Below are 27,687 nucleotides of genomic sequence, written 5' to 3' on the forward strand. Positions count from 1 at the left end.
GTTCCGCTGCTGAAGCCAGTGCATGTCCAGGCCCGTCTGAAGTTTGCCAGAGAGCACATGGATGATACAGCAGAGGATTGGGAGAATGTCATGTGGTCAGATGAAACCAAAGTAGAACTTTTTGGTATAAACTCAACTCGTCGTGTTTGGAGGAAGAAGAATACTGAGTTGCATCCCAAGAACACCATACCTACTGTGAAGCATGGGGGTGGAAACATCATGCTATGGGGCTGTTTTTCTGCCAAGGGGACAGGACGACTGATCCGTGTTAAGGACAGAATGAATGGGGCCATGTATCGTGAGATTTTGAGCCAAAACCTCCTTCCATCAGTGAGAACTTTGAAGATGAAACGAGGCTGGGACTTCCAACATGACAATGATCCAAAACACACCGCCCGGGCAACAAAGGAGTGGCTCCGTAAGAAGCATTTGAAAGTCCTGGAGTGGCCTAGCCAGTCTCCAGACCTCAACCCCATAGAAAATCTGTGGCGGGAGTTGAAAGTCCGTGTTGCTCGGCGACAGCCCCAAAACATCACTGCTCTCGAGAAGATCTGCATGGAGGAATGGGCCAAAATACCAGCTACTGTGTGTGCAAACCTGGTAAAGACCTATAGTAGACGTTTGACCTCTGTCATTGCCAACAAAGGTTATGTTACAAAGTATTGAGTTGTATTTTTGTTATTGACCAAATACTTATTTTCCACCCTGATTTACGAATAAATTCTTTACAAATCCTACCATGTGGATTCATGGATTTTTTTTTTCACATTCTGTCTCTAACAGTTGAAGTGTACCTCTGGTGCAAATTACTGACCTCTGTCATCATTTTAGGTGGGGGAACTTGCACAATCGGTGGCTGACTAAATACTTTTTTGCCCCACTGTATATATTGCTTCATTATTGTCAGGTAGCCTTACTGCTGCTGTCTGCCTTTTGGCTTTCCATATTTGCATCGGGAACACAAGCTTCACACTTTATCTTCAGTAGTTTAGCCTTCATTGGTCTGGCTGTTTTGACTAAAGAAGCTCTGACAGAATTGTCAGTCATATTCCTTTCAGATTAGAGTTGAAATTGTAAAGTGTATGTTTGTTTATTTTTGTTTGGTTGTTTTTTGTCTTCTGCAGAACTCATATTTTGAGTCTCATAAAATGTTTGAGATTTGATACTCATAGCAACAGATGATATCAGCAGTGTCCAGTGAAATAAGATCTTATGTGAAAGTTAAATACCGATGAAAATGCATTAAAGATGTAAAACAGCGGGTCTTCAGAGTTTATGCTCCTTAATGAGACAGATCTTGTGCCCTTTATTTGTAATGCAGGTCATATCCAGTACATGTCCACTGTCATCAAAGACAACAGGAAGCAGTTCCGGAAGAAATATGGAGTTCAGTTTCTGGTGGACACCATACGCCTCTATTATGGGTAAGACTCCAGTGGGGGGTGGGTGGGGATCTGTTTGCCAGGCTTTGAACTGATTGTCATTTCTTCCATATTTTAGGAAGAACACTAACAAAGACAGTGACTTGAGCGAGGATGACGTTCGGACCATCCGCGCATCTCTGTGCAGCCTCATCAAGTACTATATTAGTAAGGGCATGTCGCAGGAGGAGATGCAGAGCATTCTGGGATACATCGCTGCCATTGGAGACGAAGATCAGGTTAGATTTAGGATTTTATAGTTGAGGTCCAGTTTTAGCATAAACCTGAGAAACATCAGAGGAAGCAGAGAGGAACTGCTTCCCTGAAATCTCAAAATATTATTATTATTATTATTATTTTTTTTTTTTAAGGAAATTGCTTCTTTTCCTCTGCCTGGTTGTTTTGCTAAATCGTTCAGCTTAATAGGATTGTCCTCAGGAAAAACCAATACCCCACCCCACCCCCAAAAATATGGAAACCTCACTGTGGGAGTACTGCATCCACCAAGAACAGAAGGTTAATCCTTTCTCAGCCTTACAGTGAGCCAGTCAGTAGTTTTGTTGGATCATAAAGACTGAAATATGTCAGGTCAGCATCTTAATAAATTTGGAGTAGGTCATGTTATTATTAGCGCCTGCTTGCCAGGTGACCTATAAATTGTGAAACTGGATAATCCCAACAATGTGCCATTTAGAGGATTTCAGTGTGAAATGAGAGGAGCTTCCACTGCAGGATATGGTGTTTCCCAATGAGACCAAAGTGCAGGGATGCCTGCACAGGAAGCTTTACGCTCGTTTCCCACCTGGCAGCTGTTCTGCTGGCCTCTCTCTTTCTCTCTGCATTATTTTTAAACATTTTCCTCTCAGTCAGCATTACCCATCAGCAGCTGTTAGCTGACACTGACATTAACCGTTTTCCTTTATGACTCTCGGCAGATAACCCTTTCACTGGACTTGTTTACTGTCAACAGTTTGGTGATTTCCATTTACCGTTCTCGTCAAACCTCCTCCTCTCCCCCAATTTTTGAGTCCCACTTCATTTAAGAAAACTTAAAAAGTTGTATGTGGAAGGTTACATCACCTCCTGTGAGCATATGGTCAACATAATCAGATGATCCAGGCATCTGCTCCCTCACTTTCTTATTTATGTCGCACTTAATTAATTTTTTCTGTGAACATTTAGATTTTTTTAAAGAGTATATCTAAAGATAGTCCTCAGTGAAATCAAAACTCAGCTAAAAGCAGGCTTAAAAAGTGTTGTTGGGTATGTACGGTTTGTAGTATAGTTTATAGCAGATAGCTTTGCTACCAATGTGAAACAGCAAAGGTTCACTTAAAGCAGAAATGAAACGTGTCTAAACCAGCAGATGATATGAAAATTGAAAGTATAGTACAGTCTTTACTGGAAGATGTGATGGGTGAACTGTGGTCGTTTGTTTTGCAGCTGTGTGCTCTGCTGGAGCTGTTGCTGAGCCTTCTGCAGAGCAGCCCAGCCAAAGACCAGCTCTTCCTGCTTCTCTTTGAACCCGCGGCGGCTGACTCCTGCTATGCTCTCCTCCTCAATAACAAACACTCAGATCGACTCCGAGAACTTGTCTTTAAGGTAGGTGACAGAAGCGTCATTAAAGCCATCTCAGTGTCTTAGCATAGATCCACAGTCATCAGTGTTGATTGTAACTTAATATAGTTAGGTGTTTCTAAATAGAAATAATGCACCATGGTGATAAGAAAGGCAAACTTTGAAATTTGCTGTTTTATATTAAATAATAAGGTGAGAAATGGATCTTATATATAAAGATAAACTAATATCAGTGTCAGACATCAGCTGATGCATGCTAGCACTGACATCAGTGAGTTTGTGAGGTTTACTTTAGCCTTGGCCTTCCTGATCTGATCCTGTGCTCTGTTTTGTCTTGGAAAACACTCATGCACATTTTTGCGTGTACATGCTGTTTGTGCATGTAGCCGCCTGCTTGTTAATATGACATTCTGAGAATTCACCAGTACTACCGAAGAGGAATATCCTACATCCGTTTCAGCACAGTTACTTTAAAAAATGTTCAGAATCATTGATTTGTGTGATTCTCTTCCGCTTCGTGCAGTTGTTTGAGCGAATGTTGCGCTGCGACCGGCTCTATGAGAAAAATAAGCAGCGACTGCGGCTGAGGGAGGCGGGTTACTCCGGTCTATCGCTGCTCTTCTCTGAACTTCACATCACTCCCACCCTGATCCGCTGTCTCCTTAACCAAGTCCTCCATACAGGTCAGAGCTTGCTTCAGTGCATTTTAAAAATTTGTGCTTTTTTTTTTTTTTCTTTAGTAGGAAAACAAGTACACATATAGGAACATAAAGGATTGGCATAATGCATAACTTGGTTATTCTTTAAAAACAAAAGCACTGTGGATTATACTTTCACGCTGATAACACACTGGTGCTAAAGGCAAAAAGCATTTATATGGAGACAGGTAAAGATACTTTGGACAGATTGGTGGGGTACAGGCTGTACATTTCGGTCACTGAGGGGAAATAATGCATTAGCACTTCAATGAACCAACCAATACTGAATATACTTGGATCAATGTAAAAGCATATATGTCTACAATCTGCAGATCAAGTGGTAAACTACAAGGACCTGATGGCTTTGGTCCAGCTCACTCACCGGGCCGGACCCAGCGTGCGACTCATCGTCTGCAAGAGGGTGAGGGAACACCTGCACTTAAACCTGCTGCACTCACACCATTCATCATATTTATTAGCAAATTAGCACACAGGAAATGACTCCTGCAATCAGTGCACAGTATCTAATCCTTTGCACAATATTTTCTGTTTCCTTTTTCTGTTTCTCTTCATACGTTATTTCCTTTTTATTTATTGAAGTGATAATAATAATGCGTCCTCAGCTTAAGCCTGGAAAATTCCAGCACTCACTGCCACTATTTTCGCCGCCTCCACACATTTAGATCAGTGCATTATACTCACATCCATGTGAAAACATCAGCAGCAGAGAGAATACAGTGATGAATGATTTAGTCTAAAATAATTATTGAACATTAGTAGATCAATAACATATGAACAGCTGAGAGGAAACAGTTATAACTTTAGTTGCCCTGCTGTTACAGGCAGTGATAAAACATGGTATATGATCTCTGTATAGCAACTACACACATTAAACAAATCTCGAGCGTTGCCTTCTTTCATCTGCAAAATCTAAGTGCATGCATTTGTGACTTCCAGCCTGGACTATTGAAACATTTTATTATCAGGTTGTCTTAAGTTCCCTGAAAAGCCTTCAGTGTGCATCTATATGCCACTATTAACGTTTGTCTACTCTCTCTTGTAGTTTTGTGTTTTGTCTCGTTTGTTTCCAGTTCGTGCTCTCTTCCTCCCCACTGCCACCAAGTGCTTGTATTCTGGGAATCATCTGATTGTTGGGGCGCTCTGTTATACTGTTGGGTCTTTACCTGAAAATTTAAGCGCTTTGAGACAACTCACCTTCTTAACTGACAATACATTAATAAAAACACTGTTATGTCTATATGTTCTGTTCCCTGAAGGAAAGGAACGACATACAATATATATTGTATGCAATATCACGGTCTGTGTGACCTGTGCTGACATATGCATGGGCCTGCCTGCACAGCCTGTCATCATGGTTACCCCTAACCATTCACCGAGCCCACATGTGCTGCAGGGGAACCTGGTGATGTCTCTCATTCCTCTCTTTCAGGGAACAGAAGGAAGTTATAGACATAATGCTCTTAGCCTTAACAGTCAGAGTGGCACTGCATTAATCATAGATACCATGGCATGGCCAAAAACTTTACAGTTGTTCAAACTGCGTTCAAACTGGAAAGTGAGTGTGTTTCCAGTCAGAGGAAAGCTTTTTGAATGTTCCCTAGAGAACCTGGGTTCTCTGGAGCACCAAGCAGGAGCGTAACCGTCTAGATGGGCCAAAATGCAGACACCCTTGTCACTTAGGGGAGTTAATTCTGGCTTGACCCCGAGACTGGTTCTGCTCAAGTTTCTTCCTATTCAAAGGGAGTTTTTTCCTTCCCCCTGTCCCCAAGCGCTTGCTCGCTCGCTGCCTTATCCTCCTTTTTTAACAGTGATTGGGTCATAATTCACAAAGGAACATAATTCCTCAATAGCTCTGGACTCTACTGATAGTAATCATAAAGTTGCAGTCAGGTAAGTGTTTAGTGAGGTAATACCAGTGAGGTGATGTTTAAAAGCCTTAATTCAAGTTCTTTCCATCTGTAACTTACAGCTTGCCTTTGAAGATTTTTGTTTTGTTTTTTGTCATCTTCAAAGTTGAATCTACTACCTCCTCTTTAGGTGTACCAGCTGCTTCAGTCCCAACAGGATGCTGCTGCTCAGATCTCAAAGCAGCAGTGTTGGCAGGACACCCTCATGCGGCTGTACCTAAGGGGCGAAGGGTCCTTGGCGCTGCGTAGCTCAGATACTGTCAGCACCTGCAGCCTGGAGCTGAGCCGGACCAGCGGCGGTAGCAACCGTCTGGAGCTGCCGTTGGAGAGGAGGGCACGGGCGGGCAGTGCCGGGCGCTTGGACCGGGTGGAGGATGACCGGATCAGCATAAGTGATACCCGCTCTGTGGACAGCCTGGAGAATGGCGACGTCATCTCGCTGTTGGATACGCCGTCTTCCTCTGCCTCCACCGAGCCGCAGCCCCACGTCAAGCCCTGGGTGGTGGGAAAATCAGGGGGCTTGATGCTGGATTTGTCCCATCTGCAGGCATATGAGGGTGGAGAGAGCGGCAGCCAGACACCTGGGAGCATGCCCAGCACACCCTCACCACTGGAAACCTCGAAGCCTTTCCCAGGGAACTCCGGGGATCGAGACGCAACTTCCTCCCTCACTGAAGACAGCTTCCTGTTTAGTGACAACATCTCGCTGGGGGAGTCTTTCAACAATGTTGAGGTGATCCTTCGAATCTTCTACACAGCTTTGCACTTGATTTAAATTGAACATGTTATGCTTTTGCTTATTTTTCAAATAAAATAAAAAAAACAAGCCCCAGAAAAAAAATCAATAAGGAATATTAAACTGGGGATCCTGTTAAGCTGCTATATCAGAGCCCAGGAATAAAAAAAATAGTTATTTTCAACAAGTCCTCAATTAGTCCATCTTTCACTATTTATTGATATTCCTACAGTCTCTGCATTCAGCATCAAGCCTATTGGCCTCTATTACATAAGAGACTTTTAAACTGGCTCAGAGATGTTGTGTTTTAATTTTAAGGCTCCAAAATCTTAAGCAAACATTACTCAATCAGGAGAAAATGGTTCCCTTTTTAGGGGCTAATGTTCAGCGGCTTTAGTGACTGTTAACCAGCAGAGTGTGTGTGTGTGTGTGTGTGTGTGTGTGTGTGTGTGCGTGCGTGTGCGTGCGTGTGCGTGTGTATTCATTGTAAGGAGCTAATGGTCAGCCTGAGTAACAGTTTTAATGCCCAGATTTAATTTGTTGTTATGTCTATTCTGTCTTTTTTTTTAAAAGTGTTGGCTTGGCTTTAGGATTCATTCAAATATTGAGGTACGGGAAGAGAAGATGTTAAACCGGGGGTCTTGCCACACAGTCTGGTCCAGTACATTTTGTTTGTTGCATTTTCTTCATTCTGGTGAAGAAAACACAAAAATCACAAATGCGCACATTTTTGGGGGGACATGTCCCCTGTATCCCTTTTTACATCTACATCTTTGTACAGAGTGACAGCACAAACTGTGGCTGCTTGCATCTCCTCCTAAAACTCTCTAAAACAGAATTAAAGAACTGGAGTCACGGTGCAGGAAGCGTCTGTTCCTGCAGTAATGACGTAAATGCCAACAGATGGTCTCTAAGGTAAACATGCAGTAGTGATGTCAGTCGGTGGAATCTGAGTGCAAACTGTAAATGAAAACCTTCCATCAGTCATGGATCTGATTATTCGATTGAATCCAATTATCACTTGCAAGTTTTCAAAACAACTGATCTCAACCTGCAGTCCGATGGTATATGGTAGTCAGTATTCTGATGTTAATGCTAGTAAACAGCATGAGCTTCCGACTCACTGAGGGAAATGTCACTGTCACCTCAGGGTGCCCACCGCTGACTTTTATCTAGTAAGCTTTTTTCCATCACTTCAGTGTCTCACTGCAGGGAAGAGCAGAGAGAGACAACCTGTCTCTTCCCACGGCAGGATGCTGTCAGTTAGAACCTCTAATTTGACATTTTCAAAGTGGTTTATGGAAAAGGAGTCGCTGCTTAATCTTAAGCCTGTTTCACAAACCGCTACTCAGTTTACCCAGAATTCAGTGCCCAGTAGTCTTTACATATAATTAATGGCTGAAATACTTTATATATCTATGTGAAGTCCAGTCTATTCTGAACAGCATAAAATTTGGAAACTATCTAATTAATCTGCCATCAAAGGAGGGTCATAGTGAAGCTGTAGGAAGGTTGGAGTAAAGCTTGAAAACATTAAATGGTAAAATAAAAAGTACTCTTTTACGTACGAAGCACAACGTTAAGGCTGCTTAATTCCTGTTCACATTACGTTCTGTTACACTCTCCATTAGATGAATAAAAGGCACTTTATTTAATCTAATCTACTGTAATTTTGTGTTCTTAATACATTTTGCTGAAGGCGAATTCTGGAAGCTTATGTGGGGATATTCATCTTTAAAGACAATTAGCGTGTCAGTAAACTACACATATATCTCTGGCTCATGTTGTGATTGTCATTTCCGCTGTGGCCTTTAGTAAACCTGTGTTTGACCCTACTGATCTAATGACAGCTCTCTCTTTCTTTGGTCTAATGTCGCCCCCTAGCGTGCAGAAGAGGAGCTGTGCAGCATGTTGCTGGAGATCATCCTGTGTGTGATGTGGCGAGGCGTCGAGGGCTCCGATGATTCAGCGTGGTTGGAGCGTGGTCAGGTCTTCTCTGCTCTCACCAAACTGGGAACTGCCAATGAGCTGCTCCTTCCTGTTGACCAAATCAAGCTCAGGTCAGCCTTCTATTTGAGTTTTAACAGTGCTGGGCAAAGTCGAAGCTTAAAAAGTGTTGAATGATCTCCGTGCGCTCTCTTTCTCCTCTAGTCTGATGGAGCGTATGTTGGAGTGGGCGGTGAGCGACAACCGAGAGGCTTCAGCTGCTACGCTACCGCAGCACACCGAGAATGCAGTTCGCCTGCTTCACATGGTGCAAGACTTCCTGCAGGCAGAGGGTCTCATCAACCCAGCACTGTGGACAGAGAAGGTGCTGGAAGAGGCGGTGACATTGATGGACAGCCTCATGGTGTGGTACTCCTCTGGCTCCCAGTGGTTCCAGCTCTCCCAGGTTGGACTGAGACTGCTCCTGGGCTTCATGGCTCAGGAAGACCCAGAGGTGAACCTTTTTTGTTCAGTGCTCCATCGTCATACTGCATCGCATGCACACACAGTAATAAATAACCTTTGTCCCAGGTGTGTGCCATGGCCACCGCCAAGCTTAACGGCATCCTGCAGACCAAGGAGATTTCCAGCCAGGACGAGGCATGCTACCTGCTAGGGAAGGTGGAGGGAATTCTGCGGCGCTCCATCCAGGAGCAGACCGAGGAGATGTACTCTTTCCTGGTTCCACTGCTGCGAACGCTGCTCTCCAAAGTCCACCGCCTCCTTTACATGGAGCTGCACCTGCCTCAGCTGCCCGACACCAACGGGAGCCCCTCCTTCTTCGACGACTTCAAGCTTTACTGCAACTCACCCGAATGGCGTGTCTACCTCGATAAATATGTAGGAGATTAGAATATAGTGCTGCTGTTGCTTCAGGACAAAAATGAAAGAGTTACTCATTTTGCCCGTCTTTTGTCTGTCTTCAGATTATTCCGTACATGAAGCAGTATGAAATCGAGATGTTCAGTCAGGGCCACGAGACCATGGCTCTGTACTGGAAAGAGTGCTACGAGGCCTTCATGGTCAGCCTGCATAAGAGAGAGCGGGAGAGAGGAGAGAGCAAGATCCGCTTCCAGGTTAGCTGGCATGTTCGTGAATTGGTGATGACTTCAGAGAGCTCCTCTTTGTAAAAATAAAAATAAATCAAAATTCTGCTGTCTCTCAGGAGCAATTTGTGGAGCCTTTCTCACGCCGTGGCCGCCAGGAGAACCTCCGCTACAACAGCATGTTGAAGCAGCAGCACAGCCAGAATAACGCCACCCTGAGGCAGTGGAAGGCAGCGCGGCGGGGTCTGGTGTGTGAGAGAGGGCCCTGGGCTGACAGGTACTGATTTCAACTCTTGTTCTTCCATAGTATGGTTCCTGTTGCTGTAAAAGGGCAGGGATAGCTCAGTAGGTAGAGTGGTGGCCCCATGATCGGAAGGTCGGGGGTTCGATTCCCCTGAACAGCTACCCTGAGGTACCCCTGAGCAAGGTACCGTCCCTACACACTGCTCCCCGGGCGCCCAGTGGCTGCCCACTGCTTCACTGAGTGAATGGGTTAAATGCAGAGAGGGATTTTCCCCACGGGGACCAATAAAGTACACTTTCTAAAAACAAATGCTCTCAATATGAGCTTCAGGCTCAGAAAGACGAAATGGAAAGAATGACACTGGTATGAGGAGGGAAAAATATAAGTGCATAAATAGAATAGAATTAGATGGGTTTAAGTTTAAGTGTGATTTGGAGGTATTTAAAGTCTCCTATGTAACATTTTTAACAGGCGCCAGGATGAGATGCACTGGAGGGTATCGAGTGCTGAAAACTACTCCCGCATGAGACTGAAGCTGGTCCGTAACTACAACTTTGATGCTCACAGAGAGGCCAGTGCTCTGAGAGACAACCTGGGTGAGATAGCATTTCTTTTTCTCTCTGAAATATCTCTCTCTGTTTAGACGAGCTCCTGCCACTTGAGTCGTCTCTGTAGAGAAATGTAGGCTTGAATATTTTTGACTTTAGAGTCTCTGTTTGGCAGCAGGCGCTGCTTTAACAGAGGCATCAGTGGGTGGATGTAACGATAGGGGAAGTGTGTGTGTGTGTGTGTGTGTACAGTATATCATGAACACACTCATCCAACCTACTTGCGATAAACAGATTAACAGAAACAGATATGAGAAACAAGTCAGAGTCCTTCTAGAAGCAGGTCTCTTATGCAGCCATCTTTTAAATCCATGTGTTTTAAAGATATTTTGAACCTTAGCTTTGTCCCAGTGTAGTGCATGAATACATGCTTGCATAGGATTAACAGCTCAGTCCCACCAGAGCAACACAGCTGCAGCTTTGCTGTGCACATACATCACTGCAGCATCAGAGGTTTGCTTCTCAGCTGTTTTTGGGGACACGAGCAGGGCAGCAGATTCCTATTCAGCCTCCTCTGGGCCCATGTTGTCTTCTTAAACAGTGTCTCTGAATAATGTCAGATATCATCTTGGTCTTTGTCTGCCTTTGAGTAGTTCCTCTTCAGAGATGATGGATTAGTTTAAGCACCACGTGTTTTGACAGATTTGTGGAACTAAGAGTAAAAAACACTGATGTTGTTATTCTAGGGCTTAATCTTATAATAAATCCTTCCAATTTGCATTTTTGCCCAGACAAAGTATATGAACGGTTATATGGGAACCCCAAAAACAAATTGCGTACATAAACCTGTAGAGCTGAGCTAACCCAGTATGGTTTTGTCATTTGATGGCCCTTGACAGGAGAGCACAGAAGCTGATTTTTAGCAGTGCTGCGTAATATTAATTTGCCGCCTCAATTTTTAATTTCCACCCGTCTCACTTGCTTTACTCAGGTGTCCATCAGCAGCGTTTAAACCCAGAGTCTCTGCTGCTGGAGGCAGTGAAGCAAGTCAAAGTTAGCGACCTGGAAGATGACATCCTGGAGCTGCCAGAGGACGACCCTGTTGCTGCCAACAACCAGTCAGTCACCAAATAATGACTGTCGATCAACAGAACATATTCACGTGTAGATGTGCTGAGTTATTGAAAGGCTTTCTAAGCAACATCCCACTCTGGTTCCTGCAGGGTTGAAGCAGATGAGGCGGGCCAGAAGGAGAAGCTGGTGTTGTGGGAGGATTGTGAGCTGGTGACGATAGTGGACGTGGTTCCCGGCCGCCTGGAACTCACCACACAGCACATCTACTTCTATGATAGCAGCCAGGAGAAGGAGGAAGGTGAGGAAGCACAGAGAGAGAGAGAGGTGGAGGCCAAAAAGAGAGAAAGACAGAACAGACTTAATGCTCGATGTGTCATTTTCCCCCCCCAAAGGAGTGGGTCATGACTTCAAATGGCCTCTGTCGCAAATCCGAGAGGTCCACCTTAGACGTTATAACCTGCGGCGCTCAGCTCTGGAAATCTTCCTAATTGACCAAACCAACTATTTCCTCAACTTTAAAAAAGAGGTGCTGGCACACAAGTGTTATTTTCTATGAGCAGCAAGTAAATTAGTGAAAGAAAAAAGTAGGATACTAACACTGTGTTTTTATTACAGGCCAGAAACAAAGTCTACAGCCGCATGTTACTGCTGCGATCCCTCAACCTATATGAAACCCGCTCTCCTCAGGAGCTCCTCAAAGCCTCCGGACTCACACAGGTCAGGACTCAGTAACAGTATCAGCCTTCTTACACAAACTCTGCAGCTTCTAAAAGACCAAAGACCAACAGTGTCTTTTACCACTGAGGAAAAAATCATTGAAATATTAAGCTCTGTCTGCAGAGAACAAAGGGTTCTTGGTCAACATTGAGTAGAATGAGCTCACAGGATTTGTGTCTTGGTTTGGTCACAGAAATGGGTGAACCGAGAGATTTCCAACTTTGACTACTTGATGCAGCTCAACACGATTGCCGGCAGAACGTACAATAACCTGGCTCAGTACCCGGTGGTACGTTCATCACTCAGTACAATACTGTACAGCTGTGAAACCCATAAGCCTGCTTTCTTGGTTCATTTCATTTCCATTCTGACTGAATCATTTGTGGCCGTTTGTTCAGTTTCCCTGGATTCTAGCGGACTACACCTCAGAGGAGCTGGACCTTTCTGATCCTCGGGTATTCAGGGACCTGTCAAAACCAGTCGCTGTGCTTAATGAACGCAACGCAAAGGCGGTTAGAGAAAAGTACGTTTCACTCTCGTACTGAATTAACATCCAAATGTTCTGACGAGCATCTTGATCATTGAGAGCATTAACTAACACATTAAATGTGTCCGTCAGGTATGAAAGTTTTGAAGACCCAACAGGAACCATAGACAGGTTCCATTATGGCACCCACTACTCTAACGCTGCCGGCGTGATGCACTACATGATCAGGGTGGAGCCCTTCACGTCGCTGCACATCCAGCTACAGAGTGGACGGTAAATGTCTCATTATACATGATTTATTTTCCCATCCTCTTTCCTCTTGTTTATGTGCATCTATCTGTATGGCTGTAGACTCTAATCATAGCATGAAAGCCTGCAGAGCTTAATCTGTACCACCCTGACTGTACCAGGTTCGACTGTGCAGACCGTCAGTTCCACTCCATCCCAGCCACATGGCAGACCCTCATGGACAACCCCAACGACGTGAAGGAGCTCATCCCTGAGTTCTTCTACTTCCCAGAGTTCTTAGAAAACCAAAATGGTGAGATTTCACTTTTTAGTGTATGTATGCAGAAATCTTTTCAGATATTACAGCTACCACCAGTTTAAATGTAGTCCTTTTTGTGCTCTGCGTGGCTGTCATAGACAAATACGATTAGATCCTCATGCTTTGTTCTCATTGTCTCGTTGCAGGATTTGATCTGGGTCGCCTGCAGATCTCCAAGGAAAGAGTAAATGATGTTGTTCTGCCCAAATGGGCCAAGTCCCCTGAAGACTTCATCTACAAGCACCGCAAAGCTCTGGTGAGATGCAGTTTTACTGCCACTGCTGTGTGATGTCACTCCGTAGGGATCATTCCCACAGCAGAGACTCTCACAGTGCAAGTCTGGATGCATCGCAGACTGACTGTTTCCAGACAATAGTTGAGTTAGCTGACATATCGGGATGCTTCTTAAAGCTGCTTTAAATAGATCATATAGATTAAACAGATGGTGATAATGCACCTAGAAGCACAACATTTTAAATCTAACACAACTATCAGTCATTTGAAAGCATGCAGAAGGAAGGCAGTAATAGTCAAATAGTTCCAGGTAAAAATCAAACATATGTTTCTTGTATAAGAAAGAAATGATGCAGTACTCGATTACCTGTGACTAAAACCTGTAACTGCAGATGGACACTATCTGCTTTGGAGTGTTTGGGTTGTAATCGCATTTTTTCTGTTACAGGAATCAGAGTATGTGTCAGCCCACCTCCACGAGTGGATTGATCTGATCTTTGGTTACAAACAGAGGGGCCCTGCAGCGGTGGAAGCCCTCAACGTCTTCTACTACTGCACATATGAGGGTAACGAATCCACAGCAGCCGTCAGGCTGTCACATCTCACCGTGACTGTTGCGTTTATAAGTGCAGTAATTTATTAGTATTAAGAGAATGGTCTGGGTTTGCAGGGGCGGTGGACTTGGACGCCATCACTGATGAAAAGGAGCGTAAGGCTCTGGAAGGCATGATCAGCAACTTTGGTCAGACACCCTGCCAGTTACTCAAGGTGCAGACTCACTCTGGCATCTGTTAGTGAATATCTGCTGCTCTCAGTCTGATATTTGAGTTTGTGTGCGTGTGTGTTTAGGAGCCCCATCCAGTGCGCCTGTCTCAGGAGGAAGTGGAGAAAAGGAAAGCTCAGTTGGACTCGTGTCCTACCAGCATGTTTGAGCACCTCAGTGACCTCAAGTCCTTCTTTGTTGAGGTATTAGCTCAAATAAAATAAAATACTGCAGTTTCTTTCCTAACATGTCAGATGCTGTGAGCTAAAATTTGACCAAACGTATTACCGTGTTTTTATGAAGGGCATCAGTGACAATGTGCCGCTGGTTAAGGTTGTGGTCCCAAAGAATCAGTCACATTCCTTCATCACCCAGGGGAGCCCAGACACCATGGTGAGCCATGATTTTGTACTTGGCTTTTCTGGTTTTAGAAAAGAATCAAGGAAAGGTGAAGAGGAATGACTGATCAGTGGCAGTGATGCCTTTGTGGTGTTCATGCTGTCTGCAGGTAACAGTGAGTCAGAACTGCTTGGTGGGGACCCATGGGTGGCTGCCTTATAACAAGAACATCTCCAACTACTTCACCTTCATTAAGGACCCCACAGTTTCTAACACCAAGTAAGGACACTGCACCATCATCATATGCATATCATATCATCAAAAGTCAGCATGTCTGTTTATACTATAAAGCACTTTTACTGGGTTTGACTCTGGTTCTCAATTCATTTAGAATAGATTTGCATGTCCTGCAAGGCAGTGGGCATGGTGGGCACTGTGCAGTTATCCATGGATCAGCAGGGTGTATAACACTGATGATGATGATGATGATGATGATGATGATGATGATAATAATGGAGTTTATTTGTGTATACTTTTATTTTATGTAATATAAATTATTGTATATATTTTATAATCTAATACTTTTAGCCCAGTTTCATCAGCTTGTACAGGACTCTTAAGTATAATAACAAACAACTAAATGTTGGTAATATAACATGAAATACATATTTTAATAGAATGTAACATCTGCATTTTTCTTTACCTGTAATTGGTGAAACACCATGCAACAGCAAGCAGTGAGCAAATCAAGTAACGCCCTTTATATCTAGATGGATGGATATTCTGCCTGTAGCGTGATCTCTGTCTTCTTGTCATTATCTCCTCACAGAACCCAGCGCTTCCTTTCAGGACCCTTCGCCCCCGGTGTGGAGGTAACCGCTGGATTGTTTGTGGTCTCCCATGATGGAAAGTTGCTCTTCAGTGGTGGGCACTGGGACAACAGCCTGCGGGTCACTTCACTGGTTAAGGGAAAGACTGTAGGACAGCACATCCGGCACATGGGTAAAGAAGGAAAAGTCTTCACTCGCACCGCATTGAAAACTATGATATGACAGTCCTGCCCTCACTAGGTTAGGTTTGTAAGGTCGAGGAGCAGGCATGTGATTGGATAGCTTCTAAATTGAGAGCTTCTAAGTTGTTCTAGATAGCAAGATGGTAAAAAACCTGAAAAAGTGATTATCAACCCAAAAAGAAACAACCACTGGTCAGGTGTATTGCTGTATGTGATTTTTTATTTATTTATTTATTTTTGTTTTAACCTGTGCTTTTTTTTTTTTCATCTCTCCTTCAGACATCGTGACCTGCTTGTCAACAGACCACTGTGGCATCCATCTGATCTCTGGCTCCAGAGACACAACCTGCATGGTGTGGCAGGTTCTGCAGCAGGTTTGCACAGAAACACACTTACAACACGTTATTACTCTGAATTGTCATTGCACAGTCATACGTTTTATAATCCTACAACAGAAATCGAGTACTTTCCCACATGGGTGGAAAAAGCAAGTCAAGCACAGTGAATAATTACCATATGTACAGAATAAAATGTACACAGTATGTGCAGAAATAAGAAAATAAAAGTGCAAAAATAAATCCTAATAAGGAGCTATTAACTAGAAACTGTTTGTGACTTCTTGTCTAAGTTGGATTTAGTTTTAATTCCAGTTTGAACCTAAGAATGAAAACAATTCCATGATTTCACTTTTTAACAGAAAATGCTGATTAAAAATCTTTTGGTTTGATTGTGGACTTGTCTTTATGCCAGGGTGGAGCTCCTGTTGGTCTCCATCCCAAACCTATTCAGGTGCTGTATGGACACACGGACGAGGTGGTGAGCGTCAGCATCAGCACAGAGCTGGACATGGCTGTATCTGGAGCACGGGTAAGTCTACACGCCTGACTGCTGCTGAGGGCCTGCAGCTGCTTTTCATCTCATCCTGTCTGCTCATTTAAATTCTAATACCACCGTGAGAATGTGTGAAAAGCTATTCTAATCACATGCTGAGTCAATGAGCTGGAAAAGGGTTTAGTGCTGGAATTGTGAGTCTTTGAAGACGGGCAGACCTTAAAGGTTTGAAGCCCCCCCCCTAAACTAAACACATGCATTACTTTGAGCTTTGTTCTCCGTTCAACAGGACGGGACGGTGATCATCCACACTGTGCGCCGGGGTCAGTACATGCGCTGCTTGCATCCACCGTGCGACAGCTCGCTGCCGCTCTCTATCCTCCACCTGGCTGTGTCCTGGGAGGGTCACATGCTGGTTCATACCTGTCTGGAGGGCAAAGCAACACTCAAGGTGTGTGCACATTTTAAGTTTTTAGGCTAACACACAATCTAAAAGGTGGGTAGGACTCTCTGCACATCTCTACGTGTCTGGTTTTTTTTGACAGTCAGAGCAGGCCAAAAAGCTATAAGCTGACTCAGACCTCTACATTTAAATAAATATAAACTAATAATTACAACACAGTGCACGTGAAACGCAGAACAAGCCACCATGGAACAGACCTAATCTGACCAGCAGACACTTAAAGATCACATTGATAACTGGGCCTAGACTAGTAAGTATGCGCACAGGTGAGCAGAAGGGAGCGTGAGAAATGCAGCGTTTCAAGGGCATATGTGCTTATATGTTGGTTTATAGTCAGACTTCTTTTAGATTAAATCTGAATTCAGATATATAAACTCCTTTGATCTGCAGTTAAAGTTTTAAATGTTCTTCTGTTCCCCCCTCTTGCCAGGATAAAAACGCCCTCCACCTGTACTCTGTAAATGGGAAGCACCTCTGCAGCGAGCCTCTGATGGAGCAGGTGACAGACATGTGTGTTTCTGGGGAGTATGTAGTCATCGGCAGCGAGCAGGGATACCTGTCCATCCGTGACCTCTACAGGTAAACTTATAGAAACAATATTGGTGATTTTGAATCAACATTAGCTGTTGGTATTTGGCTCTTCCACCAGTTGTTCTGTTTTATAAAGCCTTTCATCGAAAGCTTTGAAGAGTAGAGGCCTTTGTGCTTTAACGTTTTAACTGTTTCGGAGCATAACGAGCGACACCGTCCCAAATAAAAATTGCTCGCTGGCAGCTGCGCGTCCTACATGCATGGAAAGGTTACAGATATTAACCTCGAGCTTGTTTCTCCTCCGCAGCCTGTCTCTGTGCGGAGAGCCCATGGCCATGAGGGTGCCAGTGTGCTGCGTCTCAGCCACCAAGGAGCAGAGCCATGTGCTGGTGGGACTGGAGGACGGCAAGCTGATCATCGTGGCCGTGGGCAAGCCGGCGGAGGTAAAGAACTCGCTGCGAAACTACATCGCTCAGAGCCTTGAGGGATCGCCGCTCATGGCGTCCCCCCTACTGGCCCCGCTCCGCGCTCGTTCACCAACACGCCTGCTCCACCAACATGACCAACTGGTGTTCAGCCCCACCTCCACCTCCCACAAACCTTAGCAAGCTCTAGTGCTGTTCATCCCCTATAACACTTTTATTGCTATAGATTTAACACACACACACACACACACAAGACCTGCTGCACATATACCCCACGTTGACCTTTTAACCCACAGTCACCTGTTCTTCTCAGGGATGGCTGTCTCACACAGTCATATGGCTTCCTCACAAAACAACTACACAGGCACACAAACACATCTGAGCCACATTCCTTCAGCCACTAGAACCACAACTGTGAAATCGAAGCGACTTCTTGTGTGCACCTCATTCTGTGTTTTTGTTTCTGTTTTGTATTTTCGAATACTCGACATCTGTGCAAAACTCCATCCGATGCTGTCTACCTGAAGTGTCATTACATTCTGTGTTTTGAGTGTGCTCTACGGACTATAACAAAAAATGCTGTGAAACAGACTAATTAACGATTCTGCAAACTCAAGCCATATTTACAGTGTAGCTACAATCGAATAATCACTAATCCTGTGCCACACTGGCTTAATATGATCATGTAAATAGTGTGTTAGCACACATGTAGGAGGTTGATCCAGACAGTCCCCCTTGGAATCACTGCGCCTTCCAGTTTTTTATCTTTTCCATTCAAATTGACTCGCACCAAAGTGACTCGAGCTTTGATTTGTTTTTCTTTGTTTGCCTCACTAGTCATTTAAGCTCCAATGAACTAATCGATCACTCATGAATCATGTTACCCCCTCACCCCCCTCCCCCTGTTTCCTTTGACTTCACGCTTTTCTTTCCCCACTCTCCCCCCCCTTCCTCCGCCTCACTTCTTCCACCTCCTCCTCCACTCTTCCCAGATGCGTTCGGGCCAGATCACACGGAAGCTGTGGGGTTCCAGCAAGAGACTGACTCAGATCTCCTCGGGGGAGACGGTGTACAACACCCAGCAAGACCACAACTGACCCGTTCCCCGCCTGTCCCCCGAGCCTTTAAACCATCCCCTTCAAGCACGTCGCACATTGTCATTTCATATCCGAGCAGATTCTTTCTCCCATCACCTCCCACGGTTTTATCAGGGGGTAGGTTTTGGGGTGCAGGAGCACCACAAAGCCTGCATGCCCACATGTGCATTTGAGTGCTCTTGCTTTAGATTGTGATCGCATGGCGCTGGCGCCGTGGTTCCAATGCAGAAGTAGCGCCAGCCTCAGCAAAACCACACCACTGCCCACTTCTCACACACGCCACAGCTGCCCTCATCATCAGAATCTTTACTACAGTCAGCCTCATTTAACGGTTAACTAACTGTTCTCTTGTATGTATGCAGGGATGGATGGATGTGTGTTTGCACACAGTTTTGCTGTGTGCTATTTAAAAATATTGTTTCAAGTGGCCTTTTTGCTCCCCCACCCCCTCAGTTAGCCTTAGGTGCAGACACTTGGCCTGTGATCTGCAGGCCAGGACGATTCATGGTTGCCTCAAAGCTGCCACCACGCAGCCTTATGCAGTAAGACGGCTCCACCACTCACAAGACCAAACTGTCTGCATTTTTCTATCGTTTTTATATACCCGTGTGTGTGTGTGATCTTTTAGTGATGTTTTATTGGGAGTTTGGTTTATGTGTGTGTATGTCTGTGTGCGTGCGCATGCCCAGCAGCTTGGCATCTGTTCATATGCATGGCATTTTGGTTTTGAGATTAGACAAGAAATAGTGATGCAGAAGTCAGTTTTTTGTTTGTTTGTTTTTTCGTTTTTACATTTGGGGTGTAGCTGACGTTTTTTGTTGAGAAACATCAGAAAAGGTGTTTAAAGGTACTTTTTGTAGTCCCCCCTCCCCTTTCCAAAGTGTAACTAACAGTTTCACCACTAGGTGGCAGTGTTTTTACCAAACATTATAATTTTAACATTGATATTAACATGATGCACCGTTTCCTCAAGAGGCATTGCCTGGTTAAACGATAAAATAATGACTCGCGTCATCACCTCGTGGGAAAATTGGTTGATATCTCGTGTAAACAAATCCATTCACATTCTGTTGGATGCTTCAGTTAATTTTTGTTGACGGGATTTTACAAAAAGTACTTTTAATGTTTTGTCATTAGCATATCATTTAAGATCTAGTTTTGTAAATAAAAATAAAAAACACTACATTCTCAATCACAACAAGCTTTGACATGAAGACTTATCACAGCAGTGCAACGAAAAACGACTATAACGTCACGTTTCTCTGTACTTCATTGAATGTTTTTAAGTTACTTGAATCTGTTTCTATCCATAAGTGAAAGTAGCAGTTTTTTTCACACATTGTCTCATGAGTGACATATTTAAAAACTATTCTAACTGTTTAGAAATGAAGGAGAAAGTAGAAATCCTTAAGGGCTTTACGAGATGTCAGTGTTATCAGCAATACAGCTCCTTCATCGCATGCCTGTCGGTGCTTCCTTTCCTCTATTTCTGTCCAGCATGCCTCGCTCAGTCAGATCCTCTATTTTCCAGTCTTCCTATGGCTAAACTGGGACTGTAAATGGACTCCCTCTCTTCCCCTTCTGAATGCCTTTAGCTCTCATCATTGCCTCAAACCCCATCTCTCTTTTATTATTTGTGCTTCTCGCTCGTTTTCCTGTTTATTTTAAAGTGACTAATTTCAGAGTTTTCCTTGTGTGGGGCCTCAAGAATGTTTGGGTCAACTGGGACAAACATGCATGTGAATGTGATTGCATTACTCTGTAATATACCGCAGTATGAAACTGCTGTGTGATTCATAATTTTGCACCATACCTGAGCGAGTGAGTGTGCGAGTGAGAGTTTATTTTCCGTTGCCAAATGTTTTTTTTATTCCTGTCTGATTCTGTGAACTTTTGCAGCCCTGTGGGTTTGGCACTGGGCACAGAGTCGCTCTAACGGTTTTCTCTCGTTTTTTCTGATTTTTGTATTTTGTTTTATTTAAATGTCAGTTTGGTGGATTGCAAAGACCAATCTGTGTCCTCCTTTAAGAGATTTCTGTGAAAGGTGCACAAAATGTTCTATTAATGCAGTTTATTTTTCTTTTGTTTATTCACATTTTTCATTCAAAGACCACTGTTTGAGTTATTCCACGACTGCAACAGAGTGCCTTTTATCCCAGCGTGGTGTCCACATAGAGGTAGATTTCTCCTTCTCCTTCGTCCCAAACTTTGTTGTGAATCAAGTGAAAGCAGCATTCCACACATTAGTCCGTCGCAGTTGCACCGGGAACCAAGAATATGGGACTTCCAAGAAAAATCAAAGTACTATTTTGTGTCTTAGCTACATTCTCTGTAACTGTCACCAAAATGGATGTGTGTATATCTGTGATTATTTATGAATACAGTATATAATGTACAGCATGATTTTTATTTTGGCGTCGTTAAAATGTACTTTTGCACTTTCCAGGTACTAAATTGTAACAGATTGTTTTAACTTTGCTCCCTAATCTGTAAAAACTGCTTTGTATAAACAAGTGGAAAATAATCATTAAAGTCTTGTCTAAATTCAAAGGACTTTTTACTCATTTCTTAGGGAATAAACTTATAGGAAGAAGAAACGCACAGATGAGTAATATGCTGTGTTTTTATTCAAGAATGCACAATCAGCTTGTGGCAGGGAACACAAAGGTATCGTAGGAAATGATACCCGCGAGCCCGTCTCACGTTGCTTCTTTGCGATTTCTCTTACGTAGGAATCATGTACGTACAGATGGACGCTCTCTTCAGATCACAGTTGGCAGTAGTCCACCGGCTGTTGTCTGCAGTGTGGATAGGAAAAGGATCATAGTAGATTAGTCCAGCAGGATAAAGATAATCCCAGTTTTTTATTAGGTGTCTTATCAATTTTATGTGACACAGACAGTACTCTATAAAGCTTTGTTTAAAAGGTGCTTTTATGACACATGCCTCACAAAAGGAACCCTTGTCTAATATAGCACTCATGACTGAGATGAATAAGAAGATCAGGCATTTTAGTTGGCAAACTATTATTATTTTTAAGTCTCTTACAATTTGAGGCGGGAAAAGTTATAATATAGAACCACTGCCTTTCAGTGGTAGAATCCATAATTCAAACGCTGCTCAAAAAAATGAAATGAACACTCCTTAATCAAGTCAGCTAAACTTTTGGTCTGGTCAGTTCGGTAGCAGAGGGGCTTGTTAATCAGCTTCAACTGCTTGGTGTTTAACAACAGGGGCAACAATGAAACAACTGCTAAAAAAAGGAATGTTTTCACAGCTGGAGACCACTGATGTTTTTTTTTACTATTTTTCACTAGTTTTGCATTTAGCTAGGCTCAGTGTCACTACAGCTAGAATTAGGTGAGACTTGGACCCTACGGAGGTTGAACAGGCAGTCCAATTCCTCCAGGATGGCCCATCAATCACGCCATTGCCGGAAGGCTTGGTGTGTCTCCCAGCACAGTCTGAAGCATGGACGAGATTTCAGGAGACAGACAGTTACTCTAGGAGAGCTGGACAGGGCAGGGGAAGGCCATTACCCCTTAAGAAAGACTGATATCTGCTCTTTTGTGAAGGAGGAATGGCATGAGCACTGTTAGAGCTACAAAATGACCTCCAGCAGGTCACTGGTGTAAATGTCTCTGTCCAAACAATCACAAACGGACTTCATGAGGGTGGTCTAATGGCCTGACGTCCTTTAGTGGACCCCGGTCACTCCTCAGCACCATGGAGCCTGATTGATATTTGCCACAAAATGCCAGAATTGGCAGATCCGCCACTGGTGCCCTGTGTTTTTCACAGATGAAACCCTGAGCACATGTGACATATGTGAAAGCGCCTGGAGAACGTTGCTGTAACATCATTCTGAATGACAAGTTTGGTGGTGGGTCGAGAGAGGCACACAGACCTCTACAGACTTGGCAAAGGCACCCTGACTGCCATTACAGATTAGGATGAAATACTTGGGTCCACTGTCAGATCTATACTGGTGCATTGGGTCCTGGATTCCTCCTGGCCTGTGATGAGAGTATGCAGGCAGTTCTGCATACTCTCACTTGCCTGACCTAAATCCGACAGAACACCGTGGGGACTTTATGTTTTCATCCATTAGATGCTGCCAGGTTGTACCTAAGGCTGTCCAGGAGCTCAGTCATACCCAGCCCCCAAATGTCATCTCATTAAGAGCATTTCCCTAGCATTGTCAGGTATGCTTACAAGCCAATACAAACTACAGATTGCCGTTCTGAGGTACTGCAATTAATTACTTTGATATTTTGGTGTGGCTTTGAATTTAGCCCCCTGTAGGCTGGTAATTTTCAATTCCATGAAACGACGTGCATCCCTTCATTCCTAACACATTAACCAGTCCATATCAGTATAGATCTAATCTTATCTGATGTGTTACCAAAGTGTTGCTTTAATTTTTTTGAGCAGTGTATAAAACAGTACTGTACTTTTGCAAGCAGGCTATTAAAGCATAAAACGGCAATATCGAGGTCTAAAGTTCAATGCCATTACCTAACAACTCACACCAAATTAAGTGAGGCTGTAGCTACAACACAAAAGTGCTGTATTATGGTGGGGTCTTTATCTTACAACATAAAGAGCCTTCAAGGCAACTGCTGCTGCAAGCTGGCACTATAAAAATAAAACTGAATTGAATTTAAAGCAGAGGTGTTTCAAAGTTACTCTCTGGAAAATGCTGGAATAAATTAGTAATTAGTGTGAGAGTAGCGTGGTTCTTACCTAGCTCAAACATCTCCACACAGACAGGTTTGTCAGTGTGAATGTTGGGGTGGCCTGGCATCCAGTCGCTAAAACCCCACTCTGACCCGTCCACCCATGACGCCTCTTGGTTCTGTGGAGTGCAGAATACATATGAAAGGTTAAAACAAAATGTAGTCTTAAATAACCCAATTGTTTGTAAACTGTCAATAAAAATAAAATGTTAGCATATGAGACCCTTTCTATGAAGAAAAGTATGGCTAATATGACCATATTACCACTTCACTTGTTTTAAAACATCACTTAGTCACAGGACACAACAATTGCAATACTTTAAGATAAAAGTTTGAAGGTCAATGTCTCATCAAGGTAAGAATAACACTATCAGTCCTGCTGATAAGATATCTGATGACACTCTCCTTGGCCTCCATTCATTGACACAGCTCATGACCAGACTGCTGGCATTACAGCCACTAAGAACTGGAGTAAAATTGTGGTATAAGTAAGTAGAGAACACCCTGAAAAACACACTGTTGTTTTAGCACCACATGTTTTGAGAAAACCTTATATACCTATATAGGTCGCCAATTAACATGATAAACTTGCCGTGACTGTGGCTCCCAGCCAGGTTAGCACAGGGCTCTTCTTACCACCCATGGTCACCAGGGAAATCAGATGGGAATGCAGATCACCACTGGTTACAGAAGCAAGCTCGGCATGTGGGGCAAGAGTTCTGCATTTGGCCTGTAGATTGAGAAACATTTAATTTACATCCTTTAAATGAACAGGGGATTAGCTTTTTATATGTTTTTGGAATGGTACATAGTCTAACCTGAGCATCCTTGAAGGACAGCGGTGTAGGGTTGAACTCATAGCACTTGTTGTTGATAATCTCCCCCTGACATGCCACTTTTGCTCTTTGGATGAAGCTGTAAAAGGGCTCGGTTCCCTGTCTGAAGCCTCTTTGGAGAGGCAGAAATGGTTCGGTTCCCTGTCTGAAACCATCTCTGAGTTTCATAAAGGGTTCGGTTCCCTGCCTGAAGCCATCTCTGAGTTTCATAAAGGGTTCGGTTCCCTGTCTGAAGCCTCTTTGGAGAGGCAGAAATGGTTCGGTTCCCTGTCTGAAACCATCTCTGAGTTTCATAAAGGGTTCGGTTCCCTGCCTGAAGCCATCTTGGAGTTTCATAAAGGGTTCGGTTCCCTGCCTGAAGCCATCTCTGAGTTTCATAAAGGGTTCGGTTCCCTGCCTGAAGCCATCTCTGAGTTTCATAAAGGGTTCGGTTCCCTGCCTGAAGCCATCTCTGAGTTTCAAAAAGGGTTCGGTTCCCTGCCTGAAGCCATCTCTGAGTTTCATAAAGGGTTCGGTTCCCTGCCTGAAGCCATCTCTGACTTTCATAGAGGGTTCGGTTCCCTGCCTGAAACCATCTGGGAGATGAGAAGGATTTTCCACACGGACCCAACTACCACCACTCCTTTGGACCGGAACATCAGCATCGGCTGAAAGACAAAAGACATTGGAAGTAAACAAGCTTCTAAAATCATAACGATACTCTAGAGGTGACTTAGAGGGTACATTCGCTAAGCTAAATGTGATCAAAATCATGTTAAACAGGTTATCATGTTCATTTCTTTGTTCATGATGAAAAAATACCTAACAATTTATTTTTAGTTAAACCTCAATAATGTCCTGGGACTGAATAGAAAGGCAAAGAGTCATTACAATAAAAAAAATCATCCTGAGGGGGCTCAATAGCTCTACCAAATTTGAGAGGATAATATGTTAGTTCTTGAGATGTCAGCTACTGGCTGCCCTAATAGAGGATGACCATTAACCATTAACCATTTGGATTCATTCACTGGGGAACGTGAATAAATGTGAAAAATGTAATTTGAATCCAACCAAAAGTTGTTGAGATATTTCAGTCTTGGCCAAATTGGCCTGTGTCAGTAGGATCATGTAGGTAGGAGGTAAAAGTAAGCTCTGTACCTTGTCTAAAGCCATCAGGAAGGAATTGATGGACATCACTTGATGACTTCTTCAAACCTCTAGGGGTTTTGATTGGGACAGCTTGGAGGCCTGCAAAGGATTACAGTTACACTATATAACTATAATATACATGAAGCTGCATTTGCACACCGTGCCTTCGACACTGGTGTTCGACTTGATTAACATTATAGCACTAAGCTTGCCAGTTGATGGATACATAAATGTGTGGCCTTTTAGGTCAATTATTAACTATTGTGCAATGCTGATATATAGGCCACGACCTTTCTTTAACAGTGTGATAAATCAATGATAACGGTCAAAGTCTACGTTCTGTACTTCCATTAGGGAACTACAGAATGTTTACTGTCAGTTGTTTTGCTGCCAAGGCAAGAAACAACAGAGCCAACATTAATTATGTCAAGGACACCTCAAAATAAATAAAACATTTGACACTGACCAGCCAGGAAAGTTAATATATTGACTGAACCCTACTGATGTTTCACATAATTGTATTAGTTTTTAAAGATAATTGAAATATAGGGATGGAAGTTTGGATATCAAAATGTTTTTATATCTAGATCTGCTGTGTCGGAATTGCATGATTCTAAGATAAAATCTGTTCTGTATTTTGCACTTATTTCATGAACTCATCATAAACTGATATGTAGAGAAATAGGCCCCTCTTCCCCAAGGATTCGGGAGACTGTAACCTTCTTTATGTTGAAGATTAGGCTTAAACAACCCCCTTTGAGTAAGCACTTCGTTATGGTGGGAAGGAAAAGCTCCCTTTTAACAGGGAGAAACCCCCTGCAGAACGAGGCTCATGTGGCGGCAGCAATTTTACGCAACCGCTTGGGGGTAATGGGAGAAAGACAGGACAAAAGATGCACTGTGGAAGAGAGGCCGAGATTAATAATGACTAATGTTTAAATGCAGAACGCTTTCTTAATTGTTGGGGTTTCTCTCTATTATTGCAGGGTCTTAACATTACAATATAAAGCACCTGAGGCAACTGTTGTTGCGACTTGGCAACAACATTTGCCTCAGAAACACATCATCTGAAAATTAGGTGAGCAGTAATGATATGAAACAAATATCTAGCCACAAATAAATAGGCAAGTTTTACTGCACCAGTGAAAGGTGAAGGCAGTGAGATCTTACCTGACAGTGCCAGGAGCAGTAGCACTAACTTGAACATCCTGTAAGGAAATTGGAAGAAAATGTTTTACTTCTTCTTCATAAGCCTATACAACCTACAAATGTATCCAGGCTCTCCTTAACGGAGTTGTTTTTAACCTCGTTTGTATCCTGCTTACCTGAGGCTGTAATGAGGAATGCTGCAGCAGTTCAGAAAGAAAAGGCCACCTATTAATATGTGTCTTTCTTGGTCATAAACCTTTTTAAAGAGATTACTGATTAATCTAATCTAAATCTCCTGTAGCTCTTTATTGACTGATATTTGATGACCTTTGCCTTCACTCTAAACTGATAAAGATTTGAACTCAGCACTAAATGTTGGCTGTCACTGTCAGCCACTGGCCTCTGACCCAAAGTTATCAAACACCTAGTTTTCCTTGACATCCTATGATACTGTATGCATTCTGTTTTCTAGGGCATGCAAGCATGTGAAGGGTGAATAGCACTTGGTTTAATCAAGGGAGCTCAATCAATATTTGTGAATGTGGACAGAGAGGTTACAACAGATGGTAAACGTGACGCTGGAGGCCACTAAAGGTTGTTTTGGGGGTGACTGAGGTATTTCACAGACCTTTGATGTTGGTGTAGAGCGCTTGTTCAACTTTGTAACCCTGTAGCCATCAGGACATGGGGTGTAGATGGTGGTTAATATTCACTTTTTATTAGCAATGATTAAAAAGCGAGTAACTTCTAACTTGATTCTTCTGAAATGCCTCAGATTTAATATCTCTCGTGAACTCGTGGTGCTTCAAAGATGATTTAAAAAACAGTTCAAAAGTTCAAGGTCATTTTTGACATCACTGCGCTTCTTCGCTGGTCAGAGTAACGCGTGAAGGATTTGACCTTTATTAGGAAACACACTGAACTTTCTAGATGTCTATACTCACACACACGGCGGGGCGGTGACTCCGTAAGCAGCCCTCCACTCGGAGACGTGCTAACTCCGCACTACCGGCTGACGCGGTAATTTAAAACGAGCGTTAGTACAGTTTGATTGGCTAGTTTACACACTCACGTAAGCGGGCACGGGGACGTTTGTTCTTACCGGAATCAAGTTAGCGCCAATGACTTTC

The 27,687-nt window shown here is 43.4% G+C and overlaps 2 protein-coding genes across 8 annotated transcripts in view; one reads left to right on the top strand and one right to left on the bottom strand.

The window, feature by feature from the left end:
* The window catches only part of nbeal1 (neurobeachin-like 1), a 61,673-nt gene extending 40,418 nt beyond the window's left edge, over nucleotides 1-21,255 (top strand). For 4 of the 6 annotated variants that reach the window (XM_086281930.1, XM_086281934.1, XM_086281931.1 and 1 more), the window contains 32 exons: nucleotides 1,322-1,424; nucleotides 1,501-1,660; nucleotides 2,865-3,023; nucleotides 3,523-3,682; nucleotides 4,030-4,118; nucleotides 5,756-6,358; nucleotides 8,246-8,421; nucleotides 8,513-8,801; nucleotides 8,879-9,187; nucleotides 9,274-9,423; nucleotides 9,513-9,670; nucleotides 10,109-10,233; nucleotides 11,177-11,303; nucleotides 11,409-11,557; nucleotides 11,652-11,785; nucleotides 11,875-11,976; nucleotides 12,170-12,265; nucleotides 12,375-12,499; nucleotides 12,596-12,736; nucleotides 12,874-13,004; nucleotides 13,157-13,266; nucleotides 13,693-13,810; nucleotides 13,915-14,012; nucleotides 14,094-14,210; nucleotides 14,311-14,400; nucleotides 14,516-14,625; nucleotides 15,176-15,348; nucleotides 15,638-15,732; nucleotides 16,109-16,225; nucleotides 16,479-16,640; nucleotides 17,083-17,231; nucleotides 17,491-18,541. In XM_086281930.1, the coding sequence (XP_086138056.1) occupies nucleotides 1,322-1,424; nucleotides 1,501-1,660; nucleotides 2,865-3,023; nucleotides 3,523-3,682; nucleotides 4,030-4,118; nucleotides 5,756-6,358; nucleotides 8,246-8,421; nucleotides 8,513-8,801; nucleotides 8,879-9,187; nucleotides 9,274-9,423; nucleotides 9,513-9,670; nucleotides 10,109-10,233; nucleotides 11,177-11,303; nucleotides 11,409-11,557; nucleotides 11,652-11,785; nucleotides 11,875-11,976; nucleotides 12,170-12,265; nucleotides 12,375-12,499; nucleotides 12,596-12,736; nucleotides 12,874-13,004; nucleotides 13,157-13,266; nucleotides 13,693-13,810; nucleotides 13,915-14,012; nucleotides 14,094-14,210; nucleotides 14,311-14,400; nucleotides 14,516-14,625; nucleotides 15,176-15,348; nucleotides 15,638-15,732; nucleotides 16,109-16,225; nucleotides 16,479-16,640; nucleotides 17,083-17,231; nucleotides 17,491-17,788 (5,123 nt within the window). In that variant the 3' untranslated portion in view covers nucleotides 17,789-18,541. Of the gene's footprint in view, nucleotides 1-1,321; nucleotides 1,425-1,500; nucleotides 1,661-2,864; nucleotides 3,024-3,522; nucleotides 3,683-4,029; nucleotides 4,119-5,755; nucleotides 6,359-8,245; nucleotides 8,422-8,512; nucleotides 8,802-8,878; nucleotides 9,188-9,273; nucleotides 9,424-9,512; nucleotides 9,671-10,108; nucleotides 10,234-11,176; nucleotides 11,304-11,408; nucleotides 11,558-11,651; nucleotides 11,786-11,874; nucleotides 11,977-12,169; nucleotides 12,266-12,374; nucleotides 12,500-12,595; nucleotides 12,737-12,873; nucleotides 13,005-13,156; nucleotides 13,267-13,692; nucleotides 13,811-13,914; nucleotides 14,013-14,093; nucleotides 14,211-14,310; nucleotides 14,401-14,515; nucleotides 14,626-15,175; nucleotides 15,349-15,637; nucleotides 15,733-16,108; nucleotides 16,226-16,478; nucleotides 16,641-17,082; nucleotides 17,232-17,490; nucleotides 18,542-18,600 lie in introns of those variants that run through there. The other 2 variants (XM_086281933.1, XM_086281935.1) reach the window with 1 other exon arrangement.
* LOC147302310 (uncharacterized) lies at nucleotides 20,645-27,672 on the bottom strand. 2 transcript variants are annotated; one of them, XM_086281940.1, is made up of 7 exons: nucleotides 27,502-27,672; nucleotides 26,579-26,616; nucleotides 25,418-25,507; nucleotides 24,263-24,927; nucleotides 24,037-24,174; nucleotides 23,452-23,563; nucleotides 20,645-21,503 (listed from the first exon to the last, which is right to left on the bottom strand). In XM_086281940.1, the coding sequence occupies exons 2-7, from the start codon at nucleotides 26,613-26,615 to the stop codon at nucleotides 21,430-21,432; spliced, it is 1,116 nt and encodes a 371-aa protein (XP_086138066.1). In that variant the 5' UTR covers nucleotide 26,616; nucleotides 27,502-27,672; the 3' UTR covers nucleotides 20,645-21,429. The 2 variants fall into 2 exon arrangements, with proteins under 2 accessions (XP_086138066.1, XP_086138064.1); XM_086281938.1 differs by lacking the exon at nucleotides 27,502-27,672 and adding an exon at nucleotides 26,734-26,754.
* Nucleotides 27,673-27,687: the final 15 nt, after the last annotated feature.

Source organism: Aulonocara sp. 'chitande type north' Nkhata Bay, linkage group LG23 (genome assembly GCF_057382095.1).
Source record: "Aulonocara sp. 'chitande type north' Nkhata Bay isolate Kocher_YH1m ecotype deep benthic linkage group LG23, A_spYH_male_GT1.1, whole genome shotgun sequence".
NCBI classification, from domain to species: domain Eukaryota; kingdom Metazoa; phylum Chordata; class Actinopteri; order Cichliformes; family Cichlidae; genus Aulonocara; species Aulonocara sp. 'chitande type north' Nkhata Bay.

Bases quoted from the DNA above. Each gene is read 5' to 3' on its own strand.
- LOC147302310 (XM_086281940.1), bottom strand. From the start codon at position 26,615: ATGTTCAAGTTAGTGCTACTGCTCCTGGCACTGTCAG. The intron at 25,508-26,578 runs GTAAGATCTCAC...AATCCTTTGCAG, and splicing joins ACTGCTCCTGGCACTGTCAG to GCCTCCAAGCTGTCCCAATC. The intron at 21,504-23,451 runs GTAAGAACCACG...TCCACACTGCAG, and splicing joins TGTGGAGATGTTTGAGCTAG to ACAACAGCCGGTGGACTACT.